Genomic DNA, 25,004 nt, shown 5'->3' with positions numbered 1-25,004 from the left:
AAAAAAAAGCTGAAAGAACAGTCCCAAGCCTGAAGGCACATCAGAACCACCCGGAAGAATTTGTCAGAAATACAATAATTCCCCATCTCAGGTGTTCAGGGTTGATCCAGCAGCTGTTGTTTCTAAGAAGGTGAATCTAATGGAGCCCATCCTCAGCCTTCTTTGAGGACCATGTTAGACCGGAGTCTTTCCAAGTACCTACAGCACCCAGACAGTTAGACAGCTCCCAGATAGCAGGCTGAGCTTTCTACCCTCACCCTTTCTGCTCCAGCTAAAGTTGGCTAGACAGACACTGCAGAAGAGCTAGCCAAAGTGCACGGTGGCTCGAGGCTGGGGATCACAGAGCTGACTGGAGCAGGAAGCCAGACCCCCTATGAAGACCTAAGACACTCCACACCAGCTGGGCCCAGCGTGGCTACTGTGGATGGCTGTAGAGCTTTTCACGATAGCACCATCTCTCTAACCTACAAAAGTGCCTAACCCGTTATGTTTCTGATGCCATGTTAGGAAAAACTCCTGAGTACAGAAAGGGAGTAAACAGTGCTGTGGGGACATTCACACCCATTCCAAGAATCCCCTGCCTTTTCCTCAGTTTAACTCAAGATGATCCAGCCCTCCATCAGTTTTACATCGAAGTAACTATCCAAAACACCACAATGCTACTTACTCTCTTCTGGGTACTCGCCCTTTGAATTGTACCTTCATAAATTTGTACATTTTCTCCCTGTTCCTAATTTGTCTTCTCTTCCAGTTCTTTCTTTGATAGAGACAAGAACCTGGAAACTCTGGGGAAAAGTCTCAACCTGTCTTCCCACCCAGGCTTCCTACTGTTTCTCCAGAAGACCTCTTCAGCAGGGTCTGTGCCTCTGACAGTCATGCACAGATCTCCATACTAGCATGGCTAGCTCCTCCCTTCCTCAAGTCTCGTCTGAAATGCCCCTACTCCGTGTTTGCTATCATTAGCCCTATGTAAAACTTCAATCAGCGTTTGCCACAGCCACTTGTGCCCCTCCTGAGTCCCCTGGGCCTGGAATTTTGGTTTCATAGCATATGTCACCTTTCATTTTCCTATATAGCTAGCTCCCTTGTAATATTTACTGTCTATCTTGTCTCACTAGAATCTAGGCTCTCCACAGGCAGGATTTTTCTAGTTTCTTATTTATTTTTGGATCTCCTCCATTCATTGTATCAATGCCCCATATACAGCTGGGTACTCAAATATTTGTTCAAAGAAGTAGGAATTATTGGGTTTTGTTTTTTTTGCCTTCTTACTCTTAACTGTCATAGCCCCAAATTAAAGGAGCTATTGTTTTAAGTAAGAAATTCTATGTTCTGTAATTTTAGTTTTTAAAGTCAATGAATGTGTTTAACTTGAAAGCCCTCCTTTTAGAAATAAAAATCACCTGTATAGACTTTTATATCAGTGCTATTCATAGTAATGAAGTGTAAAAGAAATCCATACATCAAATACTTAAGGCATAGCCCAGCAAATTGCGCTACTGTGTCTATCACTATTTCAATGAGTTTAAATGAAAATTAGATTAAAAAGCAAATATAATATGTACATATCTCAATTACAAATATGGAAAAAAATATATGTACTTTATAAGTTAGTGTCAAACGTGATCTAAAAAATGCATTAAGATAACCTAAATGAGTTAGTGTCGTGTTACCTAATTATCTTCTAAAAATGGCAAGTTATCATTTATGGGCTTTCATTGGTAATTTTTCCAGCAAATAAGGAGGAAGATGGTAGGAGAAGAATGCAAGGAATGAAAAACAGAGATGGAGAAATTAATGGATACACATTTACAGGGGAAACACAGAACCAGACCCACAAAAGCATATGTAGACATCTTTAGGCTGGAATATTCCGAGCTGCTGCATTTATAGACGCGGCTATTCAAAGAGAAGGAGAAATAAGTTGTAGTTTTCATTATGCTTGCATCACTTTTTAGATTTTATTTTCCAAAGACCAAATGAAATTAAGGAAAGGATTGGACAATAGGGCGGATCTTTCTTGCCAATTGTAGAAAGCAAAACAGAGAAGATGTAGGGAGAAAGACAGCTACCATCAGCAAACCTGCAGGGCGCTGAGTACTGGACCCTTAGCTACATAGTGAAAAAGTGATCTGTTCTTCTCAGCCACAAGAAAATCACCAGGAAAGGGCTGGACCAGCTCCTGGGAAGAATTGTTAACGCTTTGTCTCCAGGTTCTTTTGGCTCAAGCAGCCAGGCTAGAAAGGGTGGAGCATTCATTTTCAAATGTCTTATAACTATATTTCACAGAAATGTTCAAGACATAAAAAGATATTCAAATGAAACTCAGAGTAGAGCCCACTCCACAAAGGAGCTTCCAGAGTAGCCAGGGATTTAGAAGTTACAAGAAATAACAGAAATACATAAGGTACACGCGCAACAGAATGAATGGTACTATCCGTTCTTATCTGCTCATTAAGGTAACTGGGAAAGGCTTTATAGAGAAAGAGGAATGCTAGCTAGACCCTGGCTAGGGCAGCTTAGTAGTCAGAGGAAATCAGTATGAGCAAAGCCACAGAGGCACATCTAACCTTGGTGGAGCTAGAGGCCATGAACACATAAGACAGTGGCTCCTGAACCAGGGATGATAAACCCAAAGGGGAGGCAGACAGCAGATGACAGGTGCTGAAACTGCCCTTCTTTGTAGAAGTCGCTTCCTTTACAGAGGAGGCTGAGGCAGAAGGTTGGTATAAATCCAAGGCCAGCCAAGGCTACATAGTAAGTTCCAGGCCATCCTGGGCTATAGAGCGAGACCCTGTTTGAAAACAAGCAAGCAGAAAACAAGCAAGCAAACAAAAGAGGTCCAGGTTTCTAAGTAAGCCCACTCCTACCAGGATGGACATCTCGATGGGTGTGCCATTTGTTCCAAAACATACCATCCATCATCCATTCATTCAGCAGATAAACACGGAGAGCCTGCTGGGCATCAGACGCTAACTCTGTACCGGGGAATAAGAAGGGAATCGTGTCAGCTCCCTGAATGTAGACCACTTAGGGTGGAAGATTAGAGAGATAAGCAATAAATTCTCTAGGAGTGATGAAGGTATTTATGAGTGTTGAAATACATTAAAGGGGCCTAGCGAGCTGCTGCACGCCTAAAATCCCAGCACTTAGAAGGCAAAGGCAAGAAAATTGTTAGGAATTCAAGGCTAGCTTGGTCTCCACAGTGAGCTTCAGACCAGCTAGAGCTATAGGGTAAGGCCTTGAAATAAACAAACAAATAAGTTAATTAAATTGATGTGAAGGACTCTGGGGTAGAGTTACGGACATTTTCAGCAGAGAGGACATTTGGCTACGATTATCAGAAAACTTCATCAAATATGATCTCCCTTCATTCCTTTCCCATCTTCCTGCACTGAGGAGGACACTGGGTACACCACTCCACGGGGCACCATGAGAGATATGAAGTACGTTCCAAGCAAGAACACAGATCTGTATCCATAAGGTATGTTCATACTTATTGTAAGATAAAAATCCTAACTTGGAGAGAAAGGCGAGTTTGGGTGGCAGAGACCTCTAAGATGTCACTGAGGAGGTATGGGTGTGGTTCTTCAAAGAAAGGGCAGGATTTGAATAAGTAGAAAAAGAGGACACTGCAGAAGACCTCAGTGAAGACCTACAGGAGGGACATTCGCTGAATACTTGAACAATAAAAGAGGTGGCTTAAGATGGTGGCTTATGATAGGGGGAATCATAGGAACCAGGCGTGCTGAAAGCCGAGGGTCTTGCTGAGCTGCCCCGCCCCTCACTGGTCCCGGAATACCTGGCTCTGCTCCTCCATGGACACTAGCAAAAGAGCTGGCCCCTGAAGGCATAGGCTGAGGCTGGCTCCTCCACATACTGCATAGAGATGGCCTCATCCCCTCACCAGGAATTGTAGAGAGCTGGCCCCTGAAGGCAATGGCTGAGCTGGCTATGCCCATTACCTGAGGGGGTGGTCTCAGTGGCCTGAACCTACCAGCTCAGCAAACACCCAGACCCATAACCTGGACATTGGGCTGGCCCACCCTAACCTCTACCCCATCTGTGACTGGCTGGAGTGTGAGAAGGCTCTGGTCCTACGAATGATAGCCATAGGATCTCCATGACTGGGGCACCAGAAGGACATCCGAAAGAAGTTTCAGTAAGGATCTAGGGATGATGCTGTGCCAAAGACCTTGAACCAGACCAGTGACTCACGGCAATGAACCGTTTGTGGATGGAGCTGATTGGACATGACACACCATAGCTCCCAATGCCACTAGGACAAGCAAAGAAGTGTTAGAAAGATGGAAGAGTGAGGTGGGTTTTTGGGGTCTTTTTAAATTAATTTTGAGGGGGGGTTCTTTTGAAAAGGCATACTGTAGGGGTGAGGGGCAAATGTAGAGGGGCTGGGAGATGAGCGGGATTGGGTTCATAATGTGAAATTCCCAAAGAATCAATAAAGAATTACATTGGGGGAAAAAGCCTTGTGGTGAAAGCACTAAGTGGCACAAATGGGTTTCTAAAATGTTTTATGGTAGTGTTTGGTATTGTTTGGTATTGTCACACATTATATCTGTGGGATTGGAGCTAACTAGTTACACTATGATTACCAAGGAACCAAATGTCAGACCACAGAGCTTGGCTACATTCAAGGCATGAGAATCACCCTGGTTTTCAATCAAACGAAATGGGTTATTTGACCAGGATGAAAATAGCTGTGCATTCACTAGCTGGCCTGCGAGAAGTTGGGAGTGAGGTCAATGAGGAGTCAGACTAGCCCAGACATGGGGTAGTAGGGATCCTTACAGAATGGTGTTCTCCCAGATCACCAACCCTACCCCCATGGCAATCGTGATTGAATTAGCTACCCTTAAGGGGTAATGACATAAATGAAGTCATAGAACTGAGGGCCCTAACCCACTAAGGAGAGAGATTCCCCACACTGCTGCCACACACTGCGGAAGGAGCCTGTCCATTCATACAGGGAAGTCAGTGTCTAAGGCAAACAATGGAGCTGGAATGCCAGATTCCCCACGCTTGCACTCTGACCTGGGAGTTCTAGACTGCTGATTTGTGAAGAAGTACATTTCTATTGTGTAAACCACACAGTCTGCGGAATCTTGTTGAGACAGTCTTAGCATCCTGAGTTAATACAATAATGTGGAAGAGATGGATTGGTGAGATTAGAAATAAAGAGGAAAAGGGATTTGCCGGATCTTGTTATGACCGAATCCCTGGAATCTGATTAGATAAGGGGCCAAGGAGCCTGTGTTCTCAAAAGCAGCTGCAAAATCCCCAGCTGAGATAGCTAGGACAGAGTGTGCGTGAGAATGCGAGCCCTCGTCTAAGAAACAACGCCTGCACGCACAGCGGATGCTTCCCCTGGATTTGCAATCTTGTGGGGCCCAGAAGTTGGGGTCTAGAAACTTGAAAGTATCAACTCAACTCCAGAGCTGACATTTGTCCCCAGAACAGGACAAATATGAGAGAAGACATCAAAAAGCTCTTTTGTGTCTACTGCTGGGCCTGGAGAACTTACAACTAGGAAGGAAAAACACTCAGCATTGTTGTAAAGACTAGAAGAGGGCAGACAGGCAAGTCAGCCTCCAGGTTCTCCTAGTCAACCAGCAAGTGCATGGCCCACTTAGTCTTTCGCTGAAAGACTAGAAAGACGTCTCTTCGCCAAGACTTTCTTGGGCTTCTCTACAACCAGGCACACCCTAGGGATGTTAGTTTCTTGCTTCCTGTTTGGATTGCTAAGGTCATCCTTGGAGACTTTGCTGCAAGAGTTGCTTCTAAACCCTTGGAATTTCACTTCATTACCCAAGAGCCTCAAGGCTGTGACTTAGCCCAGGGGCCCTGGATTAGCACCTCCTGCCGATCCTGTGTCTTTAATCCTCTTGCTTGGCTGCTGAGGCAGTCGCCTTTCAACAGGAGGTGTCTTCCTTTTGGAATTTGACATTTGCTCTGGAGCATGGCACTTCCGGTGTTATATCACTAAATGTCTCCAAGGCAACAGTAGCTAGACCATGACTGATGACTTCTTCGTATCAGGGATAGAAATAGATTAAGTCACGTGGAAGAGAGCTTTCCGGGTTCTCCAAAACAGCGACAACCGAACTTTAGCATACACACATCAGCGTGGGCGATCTGCGAAGACACAGATTGCATGTCGAGAGAGTATACCTTTCTGACTCGTTCTGAGCAACTGGACTACCACTTCCTCAAGATCACACTTTGAAAACCACTTCTGTCCACAAAGCAAGATATTACAAACAAAATCAGTGGCAGGAGCAAAACTCCTCAAGTGTGATATTTGGTTCTTTAATATGTAACTTGTGCTGGAAGCTGAAGCTTCGTTCCACAGAGGATCGCCATAGAACACCATGGCCTGAAGGACGAGAAGATGGCAGATTTGGGTGTCTCCACTTGCCCTTCCTGATCTCTGGAAGTGGGTCTGAGGAGGACTGGTTTACTCACGGAAGTCAAGATGATATTAATATACACGACAATACATTCCCAGTAGAGCACTTGATTTCATTTTTTTCTTGCTATAAATGATTCAAACCTAGGTAGACAAGCCTGCTGTGTTTCAGGAACAATAAAGTTTTGCAAAAGAAAAAAAACAGAAGAGACATGAGGAGATTGGGAGGAGGAGAGACAGTGTAAACTGGGTCCAGTGTACAGACACAAAGAAGATAAAATTATTTCCATAATTCTAGCCACCATGTGGGAGCAGCTCATTAGCAACTGTTTTGAACTTCTGCTTGCCTTATTTGCCAGGCTGCTCTCGGGTTTGTGCCTTTAGATAGGGAAATTTTCAACACCTCTTTTCTGTTTACCATTGACCTGAACTCCCACCTGGCCTAGTTAATTGCTTGCTCTCTCTAAGCACTGAGTCACCCACTTTTAGAAGTAAAACCCCACATAAGCCCTTCACACAGAAAAAAAGGCCAGTGCTGAGCACAATGCATGTCTCACCAAGATCTCAACGCCTTGGTATCAGTGAATCTACTGTTTCAAGCACCACCTTTTACTACCTTTCCTTCCTAGGGAAGCCATAAACAACAACTACCTCTCCTCCTCCTTGGGTCCCAATGATGAACCAAGGTACAATTCCTCCAAAGTTTACTCTGGGGAACCAGTGAGCTTATAGGGGTTACTTATAAGTGAGGGGTTATTTACAGGAGTGTGGGTGCTCCCCTGCAAGGTCTCACACCAGAAAGTCTTCACCTAATGGGGTAACAGCTTTCCTACAACCACACAGATAAAGCCTTCCTTCTCTAGTCTTCCCAGTCTACATATCCTAGCCGCTCCCCAAGGCCAGTGGAATTAGGACAGTGTTGCATACAACAAGGGGTAGGAGCCCTGTGACCCTGCCTGCCCAGCTGGGGCGATCTTTTGCAAGTGGGTACAGCCAAAGTCCCCAAGAGAGCAATTGTTTGGCTAAGAGGATTTTCCTCTACAATAAATACCAGAATAAACATTACCTTATACACACACACACACACAGGGGGAGGAGGGAGGAAGGGAGGAAAGGAGGAAGAGAACACGTGCTCTATAGAGTCTTGAAACAAGACTGACACATTGGGGCATACATGCCATGAGAATTATCTTTGGATGACGACCAGGAAACAGCATCTTCCGGACACAGAAGACGTCACATGAGTGATGCCAATGACCACACAGCAGCTGTGACAGCATGCACAAGACCTATGCAAGCACAAACCAGGCCAAATCTCTCATGGAGAGGAGAGCTAGGCATGAAATTCCACCCCTAGCGCTGGAGCTATTGGCAACTGTTAGCTGCTGGGAGAGAGAGCAGATTTTCTCTGAGAGTACTGAGAGTATATAGGCCCTGGTAAGCCAACCGTGCTCCAGTGAAAGGCCACTCATCCAAGAACATGTGGACAACATAAATTGGCTTGATGTAGAGGGGGGAAGCTAAGTTTGATAGATAAGGAAGCAGGGGTGGGTCCAAGAGCAGTTTGGGGGAGGGAGGATGGATATGATCAAAATACACTGTATGAAATTTGAAAAAAAAATCTAATCAAATTTAAAAAAAAAACTAAATCTGGGAGCTAAAACTACAAAACTCTTAAAAACCTGTAGCCTCCACGATTAGAAGATAGAAGGATCATAAGTCCAAGTCTAGTCTGATAACGCTAACTACAAAACGATAATGAACTGAAATACAGATTTAACTGCGAACACAGATGGGCCTGGGAGGCATGCTAAGCGAAAGGAGCCAGACAAGAGGCCCCGGAGCATAGTCTATGTGCATAAGACATCCAGTCTGTTCTAAGCTCTGACATAAATCAGGTAGTTGCCAGGGTTTGGAAGATTGCAGTGTGAAGAATGGCTGCTTCAGGGGTGAAGGGTTTCCTTTCAGAGTGATTTTTTTTAAAAGAGCTGAAACTAGATGGGGGTTGTGGCTGCACAACCCAAAGTTAAGTGTGCTTTATCACACCCTTGGAGATGGTGATTTTAAATTGTGCGTATTTTATCACCGTAAAGCAACTAACTCACCACTTTACTAGAATGAAAGAAAAACACACGTCAGCCAGGAACAAACGCAGAGAGAGCACCTGATAACTCCCGACATATGTGGACTGGAGGCAAAATCCCCATAAACCATTTATGAAAGGCCCTGGCTGCAATCCATTGCCTCAAAGAGGAAGAAAAGAGAAAACCCGATGTCACTCTCAGCTGAAACTTGCTCAGTGCCCCTGGGAAAAGAGCACAGTGGTGCCTCACCCCGTTACCTATACTAGAGACCCTCGCCACCACACTAAAGCAAGAACAGAGTGTCGCACAGGCTGGAAAGGAAAACTCTGTTCACAGCACACATGTGTACAAAGTGAGCCCTAAAGACTTCAAAAGCAATTGCTGGAACTGGTGAGTTCAGCAAAGCTCAGAATGCAGGGCATCTGTTTTCTGTGTGCTGGTAATGAGGAATTGGACATTGTGCTTGCCGCCCGCGGTGATGTGGAGAAGCATAAACATCTCTCCTAGCTGAAAGCTACAACACCAATGAAAGGTGTGAGGAACTGAGATCATCCAGATCCGCTCAGTTCCTTGGCAGCAGCGTTGCTCGGACGGATATCAGTTTTCCAAACACTGTTGGACCTATTCGGTGTCGGTCCAATCTAGAAACTGACCCCATGATTCTAAGATCTATGCAGAAATACAAAAGATCTACAGTAACTCAGTGAATTCTGCAAACAACATTGAGAGATTATGCCTGTCTTTAAGACTGAGTGGAAGGGCACAGTGAACAAAACAGGGGGTGCCGGTGTGATGGCAGACAAAGGAAAAACATGGAACACTATACTGTCCAGGTACAGGACCGTGCGTCAGCTCCGTTTCAATAACAGTTCCGTGGAAGTCAACTGGTAACGTAGAGTCTTTTCAGCAACGGTGCTAGGATGACTGTGTACACAAAATGGTAAGACGAAATAAGTACATAAATACCACCCCTGGCCCTGACTTTACACCACTCACAAATATTAACCATACGGGTCACAGAATTAAGCAAAGAATCCAAGGCTTAAAAACATCTCGAAGTAAACATAGATGTTTGCAAATGTGGAGTAGACAAAGATTGCTTAGAAAAAAATGTAAGAGGAATGTGCCTCAAAATGGAAAAAAAGGGTGTATTGGAGGTCAACAGCACTCAGCAGTCTGTTCTTGTAAAGTGTCGTTAAGAAAAGAAAAAGGAAAGACACTGGCTGGAAGAAAAATACATCCAGAAGAAGCTTACCTCACAGGATTGGAGACAGGGCAGTGGTTGTCTAGCGTAAGCAATACCCTGGGTTCAGTCCCCAATACCACACTCACATACAGACATGCACACATGGGCACACACACACACATACACACACACACAGAGAGACAGGCACACATGGACACGTACACACATAGGCCTCACACACATAGGCAGGCACGTGTGGACACACACAGATAGGCACACATGGACATGCACACACGCACACATACACACACACACTTCTGCAAAGTTGATAACCAGAAGATAGACAACCTAATTAAAACTAGGACAAAATATTTTAATAACTTCACAATATCAGAAATAAAAATGGACAGTTAAGCACGGGGGGAAATGTCGCCGTCTGTCATCAATGAAACGCAAAAGAGCCCCCAGGCTATCTCACTGCACAACACCAAAGTGGCTCCATGCTCTTGCTCCACACCCTCACATACGGCTACATATGTCAGTACAATCGCATTGTAGAGTTTCTTATTAAACACGCTGCACACTCACCATGGATCCTTGCTATTTATTCTAGTCATTTTATGCTCAAAGGCTTCCCTCTGGGTGTTTTCCGTAGATTTTTACATACTAGCCCCAAACTGGAAACAACTCCAAGGTTCACTAGTCAAGAAATGAATAAGTTGTAATACACTCATAAAATAAAACACTAATATAAAGTGACAAACTTCAGATACTTATATCAATATATATGAAACTCAATATCAAATCAAAGAGGGCGGCCACTGAAGATCACATACATACATTATTTTTCTCGCTACCAAAGACCTAATAAGAAACAAATGAAAGAAGGAAGTCTAATCTGCTTGTGGGTGTGGAGGTGAGGTATAGGCTCTCATGGTGAGGGAGGCAGGTAGAAATGGCCCTTGGTTGTGGCTTCAGAAACTGGCGACAGTGCTGTTCACATTTCAGAGGCACAGAAATGAGGACAGGAAGGAAGGCAAAGTTCCATAACCGCAGGGCCCTTCCTACAGCGAGGCCTCATCTCCTATTCGTACCACAGCCTCCCAAAACAGTGCTACCATCTGGGGACCATATGTACAAACACTAGAGCCTGGTTATGGTTGGCATTTCAATTGAATCCATAATAATACATGGTATTGACAGGAGACTAATAAAGACAACTCTACCCAATAAAAAGGAGGTCAGGATGTGCTTGGTGACTGTTGTCACAACTGACTCCAAGAAGCATGGGTTGGGTTCATGGGACTGGATTAGGTTGCCATATGGTAGTGACTACACATTACATGATGAAAGTCTTCATCAAAACCTATAATTGAGATCAGCTGTTGTGGCACACGCCTCTAATCCTCATCCTTGGGAGGCAGAGGCAGGTGGATCTCTGTGGGTTTGGGGCCAGTCTGGTCTGTAAAGTGAGTTCCAGGCCAGTCAGGACTACATAGTCAGACCCTATTTTAGATAAATAAAATCTTGAGTCATATACTTTGAAAGGTGGGTGGTTTAATTTATTGAAGATGCACAGAGTTCAAGCAAGTTTATTTATTTATTTTTTAATTTGCAGCATTTAACTGTTACAAACAAAACCTTCTCCCCAAATCTCCAGCTGAAGCCATAAAATCTAATGGGATTATATTAGAGGAGAGACTTCAGCAGGGTAGGTGAGGTTAAATGAGGATAAGTATACACACATACACACGTATACTCGCATGCACACGTACACATACACCCTCACATGCACACTCATATACACATGCACACACACGTGCACACTCATATACACACGCACACACATGCACACACACATATACACATGTACTCACATACACACTCATATACACATGCACACACAAATATACACACGTACTCACATACACACTCATACACACATATGCACACACATGCACAGACACATATACACATGTACTCACATACACACATATGCACACACATGCACACACATATATACACACGTACTCACATACACACTCATACACACATATGCACACACATGCACAGACACTCATGTGAAGGCACAGCAGGATGTCAGGGTGTACACAGATCAGAAGGAAGGATTTTACTAGAAGAAACCCTAACACCCTGCACTCTGGGTTTATACTTGCAGCCTTCAGAACTGTGAATAATGGATTTCAGGGGTTTGGGTCATGCTGGCATGTTATATTTTGTTATAGCAACCTGTAGGCAGACTGCTGACCTCCTGACCGTAAGCGAATAACTCAGCACTTTTGCTGTTACATTCTCAGACAGTAGAATCTGTAGCCAGATTTCTGGGATCTATGTTGAGAGGCCTCCGAGTTTCAGTTCTACAGATGGTCAGATAGACTGTTTCACATGCTAGTCCTAAAGGATGATGGGAACAACCTGTAACAGCAATCACACATGCCAGGCAGACTTCCTGGGGCCAAATGACGGTGAGGCTCAGGAGTGCCCCTGCGTCACCCTCACTGTAAATCAGACCTGACTTGAGTGATGCTTTGCCTTGCCTTCTGGTGAATCCTGCTTGGCACTGACCACTAAACTATTACAGGGTGTGTCCTCGTCAGCATCATCTGTCAGCTTAGCACAGCTGGAGTCACCTGACAGTAGAGCTGCAGCAGACACACTGCCTGGATCAGATGAGCCTGTGGCCATGGCAGCGGTGGGCTGTCACTGAGGGCCCAGCCCACAGTGGCGGCACCAACCCAGGACCGGTGGTCCTGGGCTCTGTGAGGAAGCTGGACGGACATGAGCCTGTGAGGAAGGTTCTGATGAGCATTTGTGCACAATGTCTGATATACGTTCTTGGCAGTGAGTAAATTCCCTGGTTAGAAATAATTCTGGTGGAAACGCAAGCGAGTCCCTGCCCTGATTTCACTCAAGAATGGACTGTGAGTCGTAACAAAAAGGAAATCCTTCTCTTCGCCATGTGGCTTTTGATCAGTGTTTGTCACAGAAACATAATGAAACTAGAACGCTGTACTTCCCTCTCTACCTTTCATCCCGTGTGCCGGAAATGATTTCTGGGGACGAGAAAGATGACTCGGCCGGTGAGAGTGTTTACAGCTCTTACAGAGGGCCCAAGTTCAGTGTCTGGCATCCACACAGCAGCTCACAACCACACATAACTCCAATTCCAGGGACCTGATGGGAACCTACTAGTCTCTGGGGCACCATGCATACACATGGTATACACACACACACACACACACACACACACACACGTATGTACACACAAGCAGGTACTCACACATATACATAAAATAAAGACCAATTTTTGCAAACTAATTCCGTTCATCGGTTCTCTTCTTTCAGCCCACAAAGTCCCTATCTCTTCTGCAGTTATCTGACAGGCTCTCAAGGTTCTAGAACTCCAGGGAAAGGAGTCCTTACTGTGACCATGACATGGTACACTGTGGCACTCAAGGTCTGGCTTTCCGTCTCCAAGACAATGGTCATTCTTGCTATGAGCCCAGCTTATCTGAGGCGACTCATGGAGAGGTATGTATGGAGACATGAGCAAAAAAAAAAAGTTGTGCACAGGTAGCAAACCTGAGCAATGGATTGAGGGTAAGAGTTGACCCCATGCTGGCCCTGGGAAGGACTTAGGAGACTCTGTCCCCTGTGATCTTACCCCACCCATCTGCAAACACTGTTCGCTTAACCTGGGGAACTGGTTCAGAACCCAGCTGTGCCTCCCCATCTCCACTACCACCACCCCGGCCAAAGACACCAGCATCCCCAGCCTGGGTTACGGCTGCGGGCTCTTGGCACATCTCTTAACTTCCACTTAGCTCCCCTGGACTTTCTCCAGAAGTTTCTGAATGAACCACCTGTGATCTCAGCCAGAAGCCATCACTTCCTATCTGAGACCACAAGGCCTCAACGGTTTGACTCTTTGAGACCCATCAGCGCCCACTGCCCTCCCCTTGCTGTGGCTCCACTGGCCCCTACTGCTTCACTGTAAGCACTAGAATAGTCCCTCTAAGGCTGCCACTTCTGCTCAGGACATTTTCTCCCAAGTGCCCACATGGCTCTCTCTCCCCACTTCCTTCTGGTCTGACCTCAACAATTACATGACCAAGGAGGCCTTCCTACTGCGGTGTCCAACAGAACTATTCTGCCACACTTTCTTCCCAGGCAGTCCTTCCAACTTGCTTTGGAAATGTTTCTCTGGCAATTGTCATCACCTGACTCTTTCTTGACCTTCTGTCCACACTTGCAGGTCAGACCTAAGGGTATCTGTTGTGTGAACCTCGTACTGATAAGAAGACAGAGTGGGAAGCAGCTGTCCAGACGCCCTTGTTCCCCACTTCTGTGCATACTCCCAGAGGTCTCCAGATTTCAGCCCATGTGAACCATGGTGGAGACAAAAGAGATCCCACAGTCTGGGTGAGTCCCCCCCAAAAAGAGGGGAAGGGACTGGAGAGGCCAGGGTGGCACAGTTGTACCTGGGCTGAGGCAAAAGACCATCTAAGACAAGTGGGATTGGGTAACAGTGTCCCTGGCCTCTTCCCCTCTATCCTTCTCCTGGGGGCTTCATTTTACCCCAAAGCTTCCTTACCAGTGTACCTACTGAACTGGGATAGAAGTGAGGGGCAGCCCATTAATGCCTCAACTCTCAGGTTACCTACCACACAGTGCCTGGAACAGACACAGCCTTGTCTGTGCCTGCTGTAGTCAGACAGTGTCCCTACTGATGCCATGGGCTGTGACACACTGCTTCAGCCTTTCTCCAAGGATGGTACCCTGCCATGCCCTCTACTCTCTTCCCTCCCATCACTGTCCTGTTTATCCCCATCCCTTGTGCCTTTCTTGTCACCATGGGATCCTTCCTGCTCCTGGAAAGAGCAGAGATGAACTGTGGCCTTTCTGACCACAGCACGAAAGCCGCATCCTGAGAATTCTGGTGTGTGCCACATTGCAAGATCGCAATGCCCATCCTTAGATGGCAAAATCTGCTCAAATGACAGACGGTTGGTGAAAAACGCTGTAGTGGTCATTGCCCCTCTGAAAGTGCTGTTCTAGAATAAAACTGAGTTTTCTCTTGGAGACTTGAAAACAAGTGTCACAAATGGTCCTCTGTGAGAAGAAATCCTGGACAATGGGCCCCCTGACAAAGAGTTCTGCATCAGTCAAACATGGTTCATCTCAAGTCTTCCTCAAATCATTCCATCACCAGTAGGGACAAGGTCAGAACCACTCACCAGCTTTCCAAAGGGCCATACTGCCAACAAACAGAAAATGGTATAGAATTTTCTTTAGAGAATTCTAAGTGGAAGTAGAAAACAGTTGCTAACAATGTAGAGAAACCATTTCCTTCTGCTTTATAACCCACATGTCTTCCTGCAGAGGGTGCAATGGTAAGGAATTCATGGATGTTCAACTGTTTACTAAGTCATCTTCCTTCTAGGGATGTGTCTCCACAGCCCTCCTATAGGCATGTTTGCTAGAGAGCTAACCTTATACTTTCCAATCCCTGTTCTCTGCAGACTTAGCATTATGTGAACGTTACCAAGGTTTGCTGCCGGTTCATGGTTCTTGGAGACCAGGAAATCCAAAACCAAAATGTTGGTACCTGCTTGGCTTCTGATGAGGGCCTCCTGGCTGTGTCATAGCATGGTGGAGGGTGAGACAACAGGATACCAGGGGAAGCCTCTTCTCTCTTTATAAAGTCACAATTCCATCATAAAAGACCAGAGTACCACAAAAGCAGAAAACTTTCATGGGGTGGGATGATGTTACACCTAAGGTCTTTCTCTGGCAGAGCCAGTCATGAGGTCCAAGATGAAGCAATGGCCACTGCTCAAGGGCACAGACAAAAAACCTTGGTAATGCTCACATCATGTTAACGCTGCATACATTCAGAAGACAAGCCTTGTAGTCATGGTATCCCTGAGCGATATTTCAAAGGCTACATCAAACAGAAGCAGGGCCACCACAGAGTTCCTTAACTAGGGGGTGCTGAGCAGAGAGGTGAGGTTGGAGTCCAACAGTCCCCAACCACAGAAATGCCTAGTGGAGCCATGGGGGTAAGACTAATACCAATACTCTCGGGTAGGCATAAGGAATACATTTCTGGGGCTGGAGAGATGGCTCAGCAGTTAAGAGCACTTGCTGCTCTTGAAGAAGACCAGGGCTTGGTTTCCAGCACCCAAATGTCTGTAACTCCGGTTCCAGGAAATCCAGCCTCTGTGGGCACCAGGCCTGCAGGAAGGTCACATCATAGATGCAGGCAAACACTCATTTACATAAAATAAATTTCTTCGAAAAGAAATTAATCTCTCTCTTTTTTTTTTTTTTTTGCAAATTACCTAATCTTGGGTATCCAGTGACGTCAATAGAAAGAAGTCTAACACACACACACACCATGGGAATGTCTACACTGTGTGTCTTGTTTGATTTCACAGGCCCATGGCTGGAGGGACATTTGTTTTGGGATTAATCTTGCTTAGAGTCCCATTCAGCAGCGATTCAGATAAGACTCTGGACTTTAGACTTTTGAGTTGCTGCTGGGTGAATTATGACTTGTGGGCTATTGGGATGGGAATAAGTATGTTTTATATGTGAGACCAAGATTTTAGAGACCAAAGGGAAGATGGCATAGTCTGAATGTAAGGTAGGGAGCTCAGAATGTATGTGTCAAAAATGTAATCCCCAAAGCAATGATTTGGGGAAGAGGGCCCTCTGCGAGTCTCCACCCTCACAAATGGGTTCATTGTGGTTATGAAAAGGATTTACAGAGGAGGCTGTGTCACTTCTCACGCCTTTCTGTCCCTTCTACCATGTGAGGACATGGCACTCCCTCCTCTAGAGGACATGGCAACAAAATGCCACCTTGGAAGCAGACAGTGTCCTCACCAGAAAGTCCAACCTGTTGATGTTTAATCTTAGATTTTTTTAAGCTTACAGAAATATAGAAAATTCGGTGTTTTTCAATCTTCCAAACTTGAACATTTTGTTACGGTAGTACAAATAAATGAAGACATTATATACCTCAGTCAGAAAGAGACACTCCATTCTGAGTCATGTTAGTGACTGTGTCACAGGCAGAAAGCAGAGGTCAGACAATAAATAGCATGACAGGCAATGTACGCACTGGTGTGTGGTGGGGAGGGACGCAGTGCTGAGTCAGGGGCTCGGGTTCTGATTCTTGCCACTGTTGTGAGATTTCGTTACATCTAAGGCACATGGATATACGAAAACCATCTCTTTTGTATCACTAAGAAAAGTCCTTGCTGTCCACTAAGCAGCGTGACAACCCAAGGGCAGCCCTACAGGGCAGAAGCATTGATCACCCAGTTTCTCATCTCTTGATTATTTTCATCTACCCCAAGGGGTTAGGCAATTCCTGCTGCCTTCAGTTGGTTATCTGATGATTAATAGATAATCCTCAATAGCAAAATATAAATCTAGACATATGTGCTTGGGGATAGCCTTTCTTAAATGCTTTTACTTTGCAAAATAGACTAAGAAAGCAAATCTGAAATTGCATCATTCCTTCCCTGACAAATATTTACTTCATCAATATCAAATTTATACCCATGTCCTGCTTCCTTGACTCTCTTCATAAACAATGACTTTTAGTTTGGATGTCACACTATAGCAGAACATTTTGAAATATCCTTCCTCAGCAATTAATCAACAATGCATCCCCGATACCAAATTTGAGAACAATAACCAAAAAAAAAAACCCTAAAACTATCCACACATTCAAAAACAATGACACCTCCATTACAGTTATTGCCTGGCTAATAGTCCATTACCAGATGCTACCACTCAGCATCATGGTCTCAGATTCATATTCATGCTGGGGACCAATCCACAAGACACAGTGAGCTTCACCACTATCCTTGCTTAGGTGTCCAGTAGGAGCGATTCCAGAAATACAATGTTCACAGTATCTGTGGTCTTATTTCAGATTGGGTCTCCCTTCACCATGGAGGGACACCATCACTAATACCGTTCATAAAAGATACGTGATGCCCTTATTAACAGCAAGTCCTTTTAAATAATGCCCATAAAATTGAGAAAACTACACCTTGTGCCGCAAAATGTGAGGGCATGGGCTCAAAGAGATGGGTGAGATGTAAAGAAGGAAATGGAGGGGACTCCTCCAACAGAAGCAGCCTGACTGCATCTCATTACATGCTATTTGTCAGAGATAATGCACCACGGTCTGAACTGTAATGTCCCAAGTTTACTGAAATCCTAACCCCTAAGTACTTCAGAAGGTGATTATATTTGGAGGCAGAGTCATTTAAAAAAAAGTTAGTGTTAAATGAAGCTTTTAGCATGTTTAAGCCAATGTGATTGATGTCTTCATAGGAAGAGGTCAGAACACAGACAGGCAGAGAGAAGCCTAGATAAAGACACAGAGAGGATGGTTGTCTGGAAGCCAAGAAGTTAGGTCCTCAGAGAAGCCAGCCCCAGGGACCTTGATCTTGGGCTTCTAGCCTAGAAGACTGAATTTCTGGGGGGGGGGGGGAGAATCAGATTTCTCCTTTGTAAGTGTTTGATACTTTGTTACATCTGCCCTGACACACTGAACCAGAGACTATTGTATGTGTACCTTTTCTTCTTCTCTTCCTCTTCTTCAGAATAAAGGAAGATAACACTTTCCAGTGTCCATGTATCTGAGTAGGTCTATGCAACTAGTTCTGACCAAAGCACAGAAAAAAAAATAGAACTAAGCTTTATTGTTGAGCTAAGACATTTAAAGGCAGTTGTAATTTTCTACCGCATCTGTCTTCTTCCCTGCCACGGGACCACCAAGACCACATGTTCCAGGAAGTAGAATTACAAGGTGGCAGTACAGCCCTATGAAGCCACGCTTTAAAATGACGCAGCTTTTTTTTTCTGCTGCTATTGCTGAATCAGGAAATCTCTTTATGGCACGCCACCAACAAAACAGCAAAAATCTGTGTTAAACTCTCTCTCCCTTATTTTTAAGCCTTCTCAGGTTTTTAAGTGGATTTAGCCCATCACGTCTGGGCGCCATCTGTTGAAATAGGGACGGCGGCGGGGCTGCGTCCCCGGCACCCGGCCGCCCGCATGGCTAGTTTATACCCAAAAATAATTACACGGAAACTGTATTCTTTCAAACACTGTCTGGCCCGGCTAGGTCCAGTTTCTTATTGGCTCTTACATATTGTTCTAACCCATTTCTAATATTCTGTGTAGCCCATGAGCTGGCTTACCAGAGAGGATCTTAACCTGCGTCTGTCTGGAGTGGGAGCATCATGGCCACTCTTCCACCAAGCCTCCTTCTCCCAGAATTCTCCTCTGTTTTCTCCACCCACCTAAGGGTGGGCCTTATCAAGGGGCCTAGGCAGTTTCTTTATTAATAAGAAATCACTCCCACATCACTTCTGCAATCCTGGTTTCCTGAGAGACTGTGTGAAACGAATGAGCATTCTGCTAACCTACTTTGGACATAAAATGTGAGAAGTACTTATCAAATTTATTTAATCCACTAAAATTGCAGGATTGATTTATAACTACAGCATAGCCACTTCTGACACACAGATCTACCTCACAAAAGTCAGAGCACCAAAGTGCTTGGATCTCATGCTGTATCAGTGAGTTCATGTAAAATTATTATTTAAGCAAAATACCACCAGTGATGCAAAAGTGATGCTTATATCTTAGAGGTAACAAACAGCTTTCTAATTGAATTTAGGGACTGTTGGATGGAAGGAAAGTCATTCCTGGTACTGCAAGCCTGGCCAAGAATGCATGGGAGAGGTGATCATAGATCACAGAAGAGGACACACTCCTGCCATTTTCCTAAATTGATGTAACCTCCAATAACTGTAATCTAAGCCCTTAGCCTTATAGCCACAGGTAAGTGCACCTCTCCTTACCAAAGAGGCTTCTTTTAGCAGCTACTGAGGCAGCTGCAAATAGATATTCAGAACTGGTCAAAAGGCCCCAGCTGGCCGGGCGGTGGTAGCGCACGCCTTTAATCCCAGCACTCGGGAGGCTGAGGCAGCAGATCTCTGGGGGTTCGAGGCCAGCCTGGTCTACAAGAGCTAGTTCTGAGACAGGCACCAAAGCTACAGAGAAACCCTGTCTCAAAAAGCAAACAAACAAACAAAAAAAGGGCCCCAGCTGGAGATCTGAAGTACAATCCCTACGTCCAAGGCTCAGGGAACACCACAAAAGAGAACTGCAAGAATTAAGACCCCGAGCACCCAATGAGTGCTCACCACTATAAAACAGTGGCTTCTAGATGTGTTTGGGAAAATGCATCTGTGACTCTTAACAATAATTAGTATGTAGGAAAAAGTATGTATCTAATAGTAACCGTGCTTGTTCACATGGTAATCCCACCATTAGGAACTGACTTACTAGAAATAGATGAATACACACACACACACACACACACACACACACACACACACACACATATACATACATATATATGTGTGTGCACATATATATAAATAAAAATCCACAATGCTAATAATATATGTATTTAAGTAATCCAAGTGCCCAATCCACCAGGAATTGATTAAACCAATGATGGTTCTGATGTGGGATTCCCCTCTGTATGCCGTGAATATGCTTTATTACCATTGGTTAATGAATAAAGCTATTTTGACCAATGGCTTAGCATAGCAAAGCCAGGCAGGAAATCCAAACAGAGATATAAAGTAGGTGGAGTCAAGGTGACACCATGTAGCTGCCAAAGGAAAAAGATGCCTAAAAACCTATACTGGTAGGTCACAGCCTCGTGGTGATACATAAATTATAGAAATGAGTTAATTTAAGATATAAGGGTTATCCAAGAGTTTGCCTAAGCTATTGGCCAAGCAGTGTTGCAGTTAATATAGTTTCTGTGTGGTTATTGAGGTCTGGGCAGCCGGGAATGAAAGAACAGTCTTCATCTACATGGTTCATACCCCTGACTCAGATCTATAGAGTTATAAAAAGTCAGTCTCTTCACTGACTTAAATAATACTTACATCATTTTAATAAAAACAAGAAAATCAAAGATGAAGAAAACTTCCACCCATGAAACCTCTTTTAACGCAAGTGCACTGAGGCATATAAATTGCCTCTACACGCTGGCTCCTTTTTGGAAATCTCCCTCTTCCATTGAGCTTGGCTCAGTTTACCCACCCACTAGTTGAGTGATGTCAAGAAAAAAAAAAGAAAAGAAAGAAAGAAAATAAAAATAAAAAAAAAAACCTTCCAGTTTCTCATCAAAGAAACCACCAGAGTACTTCCTTCAGTGGTGGCTACGTGTATCCCCGAAGCCTCACGAAGGCGTTTATTACGGACAATACACAGGGCAGGTACACAATCAATATCCACTACCCATGATGTTCATCTCTGGAAACCTGGAGAAACAAGCTTTCTCATGGCTTGACTTGCATTTACTTTGGCTCTTTTATTCCTTTTAAAAATGTCTAGTTAAAAAAGGCTATAAATCATTCTGTGTATTTCTCATCTTGAAATAAGATGGAAAAAAAAACTAGTGTCTGTTTTTTTTCTTTTCTCTTCAAAATAGTGCTTACCCCCACTAAGCTCTGATAATATTAGGCATTCCGATACTTAATGCTGTTTCTAAAGAGAATTTCATTATTTCATCGCTGAACTGATCGCTGCTTTTCTGGGAAGTTAATATTAACTGAGTCGTTCCCGGGTAAGTAAATTGTGCTTATCAGATGTAACTGAAGGTTCACACACCCCCTGTGAGACGTTACTGTGCCTTCTTCCACCCAGGAACCAAATGTGGGCCTCTCTCCCCTGGCAGGGCGAGGGTGGCCAGGCAAGGGTCTTACCGCGAAGCCTGGATCTTTTCAGAATCATGCAGTCAAGCTGGGTCAGCTCTTTCTGGAAGGTTCGGCCCAGTGCATTCCGGGCACCAACAGCACCACTGAGCTTTTTTCCCCAGACCATAAGCACCAACGATTCCTGTCGCTTTACAGCCTCCTCCACATTTCTGCTCCCCTGTCTCTTCAGACTGTTAATGCTTTGTCAGAACGTAGCACAAGCTGTAGCAAGACTGGACTGGATAGGCTGTCTCCGAATGTAACAAGCTCCTGTCAGAGAGGACCCCAGGTCCGAGGGCTTCCTGTCAGCCTTGATGGTGCACACGTGGTCTGAGGGTTTGTTTTGTTTTGTGTTTTGTTTTTTGTTTTTTTTTTTTTTCCCCACAGTTCATTAGCCCCACACAGCTTCTGCCTCCCATCCCCGTTCTTCCCACCACGGGTGAATTATCATTCTTCAGTTTCTACTTCTTGGAAAACCTAGCCTCTGCAAAATGAAAATAGCCCTTTCAAGGTCAGGAGGGCAGTCAAGCTAGAACTGCCCATGGCAGACAGATAATAAAGCCTTAGAGGGCGGGTTCTCTGCCTCTCACCTCCCCTGGCTCCCTGGATAGATGTTTTTGTTGATTGTGTCCCAACACAGTTTGGAGAAAGACTGTCTTAGAGAAACACTGGAGGTTGAAACTTCAGATTGTCGAAGAACTTTCAAAGCAGGCATGCCAAAACCACCACCACACCACCACCACCACCACCACCACCACCACCACCACCACCACCACCACCACCCCATGCACTGGCTGGAGACTCAGAGTTTAAAAGCAATGATTGTAAGGTCCTTGGTCCCAACAGCTGGCAGCAAGATGGTGTTTGCCTAGGGCCCTCAGTCTGGAACAGGTAAGCCAGAGTATAGTCGGTGCCAGAAACTTTATAGACCGTCACAGAAACTCCTACAGGCATTAGAAGACTGTAGAAGGTTAAAGACACTTCAGTAAGATTTTATTGTTTTTTTTAAGACTGCCACAATGACAGTTAAGTGTGTTTCAGTTAACTGTTAACTCCTTCTCCAAATGCTCCCAAGTTCAGTGCAGCAATATCCATTTAGCCTTAAGACCAAGCCCCCTTCCTACGCCCTGTGCACGGTCATTTTGCTGTGAACCCAGGGCATGAGACCATCACAAGCAGCTTCTTCTCTACCAGGTACCCCTGTTTCCCTCTGGACAGGATAGGAATCCTCCTTCCTAAGGAGCACCATGCAGGAAATTGCACTGGGTCACTGACAGTAGGAGGCGCCAGGCATACATGCACGCGCATGCACGCACACACCTGCCCCTCTACCTGCATTTGCACCTGTACCTGCACTTACACCCGCACCCACCCGGGGGTCTAAAGCTGCCGTGCCTTACTTCCCGGAAAAGAAGCTAATATTGCAGCTACTGGAAATACATTCGGACAGTCAGGGGCCCCACACCCGGGAGGTGAGGGAGCGTGGGAACAACGCGCGCAACAGGAGACAGAAGCCAGGTTACTTCAGGGAAGCAATGATCGCTGCCAGCAAGGCATAGACCCGTGTGCAGAGACTATTATTAAACATTAGAAATTGCAACACGGGCATCTTAGGCATTCCAGGTACCTCTCGAGGAAGCAAGATGGGAGCCAGGTACCAAACGTGGAGAGACTGGAGGAAAAGGAAAGGACCATCTCAGCACTTGGGGTTCAAAGACAGGTCCCGGGAGGGCTCCAAGCTTGTGCCTGTGCCTTGGGACACCCCTCTGCAGACGTGCAGGGCTTACCTGGCGCTTGCTCTGCTGCTTGTCCATGCCCGCTGCGATCCCCCGCTGCTGTCCCAAGGTAAGGGTGCCTGTGCCCCTGGTGGCAGCCACTCATAGAGCGCACCCAGCTGCTGTTCCTTTGCACCATGCGCCTTCCTCGCTTCTGCGCTTCTGCGCGCCAGAAGGGTCTGGACGCTCCTAGGGACTCTGCCTGCCAATCTGAGCCTCCACTGCCTTCACTCCTCCAAAGGTCCCAAGGCCAGTGAGTGCCTGGGTCCTAGCGCCCCTCCGAGGATGTTGATCCCCGACTTGGAGTTGCTTACCGGCTTCCTAGTTACTGGACTCTGAGCAACGCCTTCCTGGAAATCCTAGGAAGTCAAATCTCACTGACGCTAGTGAATGGAACCTAGTGCTTTTCTTGGGACGCAAGATTCAGGTTCTAAACATCTGCTAACCTTTTTAAGGCTCTCCACAATCCCCTTGGGGGAGCCCTATCTCCAGGAAACAATCCATCAAGTTTGCCGACAATTCTCAACTCAAATTTATTCACAGGCTCCCTCCATTTGTTTATATTTGGGGTACTGTGAAATGTTGGTACATACCACACATGTACTCTGAAATATCCCTGAACTGATATGAACTATATTCTCAGACGTGCTTATATTAGAAATTTTATACTGCTCAAATATGTACACATACGTATGTATGCATATACCCCCCCACACATATATATATGAACATATATATACATATACATATGTATAGCCCCATTCATGATATCATGTTTGGTAAAGGGTGTTCTTCATATGCAAAGGAATACATAAACAGCACACTATTGTGTGTGTATACACACACACGTGTGTGTAGGGAGTGATCCCTCAGCCTTAATTGGGCAGACAGTGTGTAAACATGAGTCACATGTAGATCAAGCCAAAAGCACACTTGAACTGTCCCCCTCCCCAGCAGCTGCCCCACCAATCTGTCTAGGGAACTGGCACTCATTAGCGGTCTAGGCACACACTGGGATGTTCCTCTAAAAAGTAAGCTGTTTTACCTGTGCAGCTAAAACACTGGCTTGGTGGCATCTTGTCCGTGGCTGTCAACCCACAGGGTGCACATACCTGCCTTCTCCAGGATGGAGAAATTTCTAGCAATGAATGACCTAGAGAGCTACCAACAGGACTGGGGCAGTGCAGCCAAAGGCAAAGACCAAGCAATCTGTTCCTGCTGACTCTCTCATCCAGAAAAGCTGACGAGATGTCTAATGGCAGGACAGGGAAATGGGCCATTTTTAGAAGTAACACCTACTTCATGGGATGTGGAAAGAGACAAAGAAAAAGATTATCTTGATGCTAGCCGCTCTACCGAGAGTCCTCCAGTAAGACACGAGAGTCTTGTTAGTATAGCTTTTATGGGTTTTGTAGAGGATTTTCCCCCACAAAGCAGTCCCTCTGCATAACAGATTCTAAGATGGTCCCCAACTATCCCCACCTCCTGTGTTCATGTCCTGTGTCATCCCTTCCCCTTGGGTGTGGGAGGAACCTGTGACTTGCTGCCTACTGATGGAACATGGCACTGACTGTGGGGATGTTGCCACAGAGAGTGGGTTATGTAGTCCTTCTGGGAGACTCAGCAGCTTGCTGGCGTCGAGAAACTAGAAAGCTGTGTCAGGAGGCCCACATGACAAGGAGCAAAGGATGCCTCTAG

The 25,004-nt window shown here is 45.3% G+C and overlaps 1 protein-coding gene across 3 annotated transcripts in view; it reads right to left on the bottom strand.

Annotated features, from left to right (window-relative positions):
• Positions 1-23,525, bottom strand: part of Pde8b (phosphodiesterase 8B) — a 215,965-nt gene extending 192,440 nt beyond the window's left edge. For 2 of the 3 annotated variants that reach the window (XM_050153867.1, XM_050153869.1), the window contains exon 1: positions 23,319-23,525. In XM_050153867.1, coding sequence (XP_050009824.1) covers positions 23,319-23,345 — 27 coding nt within the window. In that variant the 5' untranslated portion in view covers positions 23,346-23,525. Of the gene's footprint in view, positions 1-21,540; positions 21,558-23,318 lie in introns of those variants that run through there. The other variant, XM_050153870.1, reaches the window with a different exon arrangement.
• Positions 23,526-25,004: the final 1,479 nt, after the last annotated feature.

This window comes from Alexandromys fortis, unplaced genomic scaffold, assembly GCF_014885135.2.
Source record: "Alexandromys fortis isolate MF-2015 unplaced genomic scaffold, M_Fortis_MF-2015_v1.1 scaffold_79, whole genome shotgun sequence".
Lineage (NCBI taxonomy): Eukaryota > Metazoa > Chordata > Mammalia > Rodentia > Cricetidae > Alexandromys > Alexandromys fortis.
This window is presented reverse-complemented; position numbering and strand designations above follow the sequence as displayed.